Source organism: Suricata suricatta, chromosome 10 (genome assembly GCF_006229205.1).
Source record: "Suricata suricatta isolate VVHF042 chromosome 10, meerkat_22Aug2017_6uvM2_HiC, whole genome shotgun sequence".
Lineage (NCBI taxonomy): Eukaryota > Metazoa > Chordata > Mammalia > Carnivora > Herpestidae > Suricata > Suricata suricatta.
This window is the reverse complement of record NC_043709.1, coordinates 58,580,168-58,582,834: the sequence shown is the minus strand read 5'-3', so window position 1 is coordinate 58,582,834 and position 2,667 is coordinate 58,580,168. Positions and strand designations below refer to the sequence as shown.

The 2,667-nt window shown below is 38.9% G+C and overlaps 1 protein-coding gene across 1 annotated transcript; it reads left to right on the top strand.

Moving 5' to 3' along the window:
- Positions 1-1,516: 1,516 nt before the first annotated feature.
- LOC115303377 (olfactory receptor 12-like) lies at positions 1,517-2,464 on the top strand. The gene has a single exon (XM_029953161.1). It carries the CDS (start codon positions 1,517-1,519, stop codon positions 2,462-2,464), a length of 948 nt encoding a protein of 315 aa, XP_029809021.1.
- Positions 2,465-2,667: the final 203 nt, after the last annotated feature.

Sequence of the window (2,667 nt, the reverse complement as noted above, 5' to 3'; positions counted from 1 at the left end):
GATTTTACATACATACAAAAACAGTGAAAGAAGCTTCACTGGTTTTACTTCTGACTCTATTGTACTTTTATTTTTATGAAAATTTCTAGTAAAAATGTGACTCCAAATATGACAATAATTTCTTTGAAGGGAAAAATATTTTTCAGTTCAAAAATTAAATAAAGTAATGGAACCACAGAATTATAAAATTTCTTATATTTCACTTGAATTTAATATTTCTTCTTTTTAAATTTACTTTGATGTTTATTTATTTTTCAGAGAGAGAGAGAAAGAGACAGAGCACAAGCAGGGGAGGAGCAGAGAGAGGGAGACAGAATTTGAAGCAGGCTCCAGGCTCTGAGCTGTCATTACAGAGCCCGACATGCAGCTGGAACCCATGGACAGTGAGATTAAGATCTGAGCCAAAGTTGGACACTTAACTGACTGACCCACCTAGGTGCCCCCAAAATTATTGATATTTTATACATGTGCCTCTTTAGTGCATATTAAGATGGATAGTTATTTAAGAAAGCAAAACGCAAAACCTATGTAATATTGATATTTTTTGCTCTATTTATTTGCATTAATGTCTTCAGTTTACTTAACACATATACAAAGAAAAAAGTGACTTCTTGTTGGGAAAGTTAAGCTTGTACTTCAACCATAATACCGCTGTATAAACAGAATTATTTCTATAACTGAGATGTTAGCACTTGACAGAAAAAGGCAAAGACGTGCTGGAGTTTGCCTGCGTACAAGGGAGTGGAGGCACCAGCATCAGAGACTGGAGATTTGCAGTAGACGAAGTAGGAAGTAGAGGTTGAACAGAGCATTCGTGTAGGAGTTTGACTGATTATTTCATGTGACTTTCTGTGAGACTGATGCTTCATTTTCCCTCATGAAATGGTAATCCCATGTTTCCTAATGCCTTTTAAGTAGCAGAATGTTTTGAGAACCAAATTCGCTGCATCTTATAGTTGGAAAGGACATGATCTGTGTTTCCACCCAGTCTTCCATTCCTAAAAATAATTTTGTTTGCTAGTTTATTTATTTGATGAATATTTATTATGCTTTAAGATGTTCTAATAATTACAAATATTGCTTTTCACACTCAGTCTTATGATACCCTCACAGTAATCCTATAATATAGGTATTATTATTCTCTTCCTTCTGACAGAAGATTTCAAGACATTGGGAGTGCAGGTCATTATCTTAGATTCTATTAGATTGAAAGAGGTAAGATTTGGACTCAGTTCATCTGATTCCACAGCTCTGAACCAATGGCATAAAATGACTGATGTCATCACTGTCCCACACATCCTTTACCATCCTCATTTCCCATATTGTAATGGCACTAAGTACAAAATATATGATATGTTTGGGTACTGGTACTCCCAGGTAAGGCTATTCTGTCAGATGTGTTGCCAAGGACACTTAGCGTTTTTTTTCATTCACGGGGAACGTCAGGAACCAAAAGGTAACAAGGCATTGCACAGGCTTCACGATCCTCCACTCATTTCTCAGATAGGTCTCAGCTATGAAGGAAGAGCTGAATAAGAATTACTCAGAACTGACAGAGTTTATTCTGCTGGGATTCAGAACATCCCCAGATGTACAGATTTTCTTATTCTTATTCTTCTTGCTTATCTACATGGTCATTGTGGTGGGAAATGTCAGCATGATAATTGTCATTAAAATAGACTCCAGACTTCATACGCCTATGTATTTCTTTCTCAGAAATTTGTCCTATTTAGACCTTTGCTACTCCACAGTCATTGCTCCCAAAACTCTGGCTACTTTCTTGTCCAAGGACAAGAAAATTTCCTACAATGGCTGTGCAACACAATTCTTTTTCTTTGCTCTTTGTGTTGGGACTGAAGGCTTTCTCCTAGCCGTGATGGCATATGATCGCTTCTCAGCCATTTGCTCCCCCTTCCTCTATACCGTACGTATGTCTCAGCAGGCTTGTATTCGTTTGGTGATTGGCTCTTATATCTGCGGAGGCATCAACTCCATGGTGCAAACAGGTTTCACCTTCAGCTTGCGTTTCTGTGGAGAAAACAGACTGGACCACTTTTTCTGTGACGTCCCAGCCCTGATCAAGATCTCATGCACTGACACGTCAGTGAACGAGATTGTTCTGTTCATTCTCTCTGCCTTAATCATCGTCACCACCACAACTGTCATCGTGGTTTCCTATGCTTACATCCTGTCCACCGTCCTGAAGATCCCCTCGACCCATGGCAGGGGTAAGACCTTCTCCACTTGCAGCTCTCACATCACTGTGGTGAGCTTATTCTATGGGACAGTGTTCTTCATGTATGCCCAGCCGGGGGCCATCTCCTCACCAGAGAAAAGCAAGATTATAGCTGTGTTCTATACTCTTATCATCCCCATGTTGAATCCACTGATTTATAGCCTAAGGAATAGGGAGGTGAAACATGCTGTGAAAAGGATACTGTTGAGAAAATTATCTTTTCATTGACATCCAGCCATCTAGAAAACTGTAGAACAGACTAAAAGCAAGATTTTCAATGATTTGTTATAGAATAGTTTCGACTAAGGCCATCCAAAAGTTTTGAAGATCAAAGTTTTTTTTTTTTCAGGAGTAGAATATGGTGATTCATCACTTACATAAAAGACTCAGCGCCCATCACAACAAGTGCCCTCCTTAGTGCCCATCACCCA

Excerpts from the sequence above, each read along its gene's own strand:
- LOC115303377 (XM_029953161.1), top strand. The coding sequence starts at position 1,517 with ATGAAGGAAGAGCTGAATAAGAATTACTCAGAACTGACAGAGTTTATT.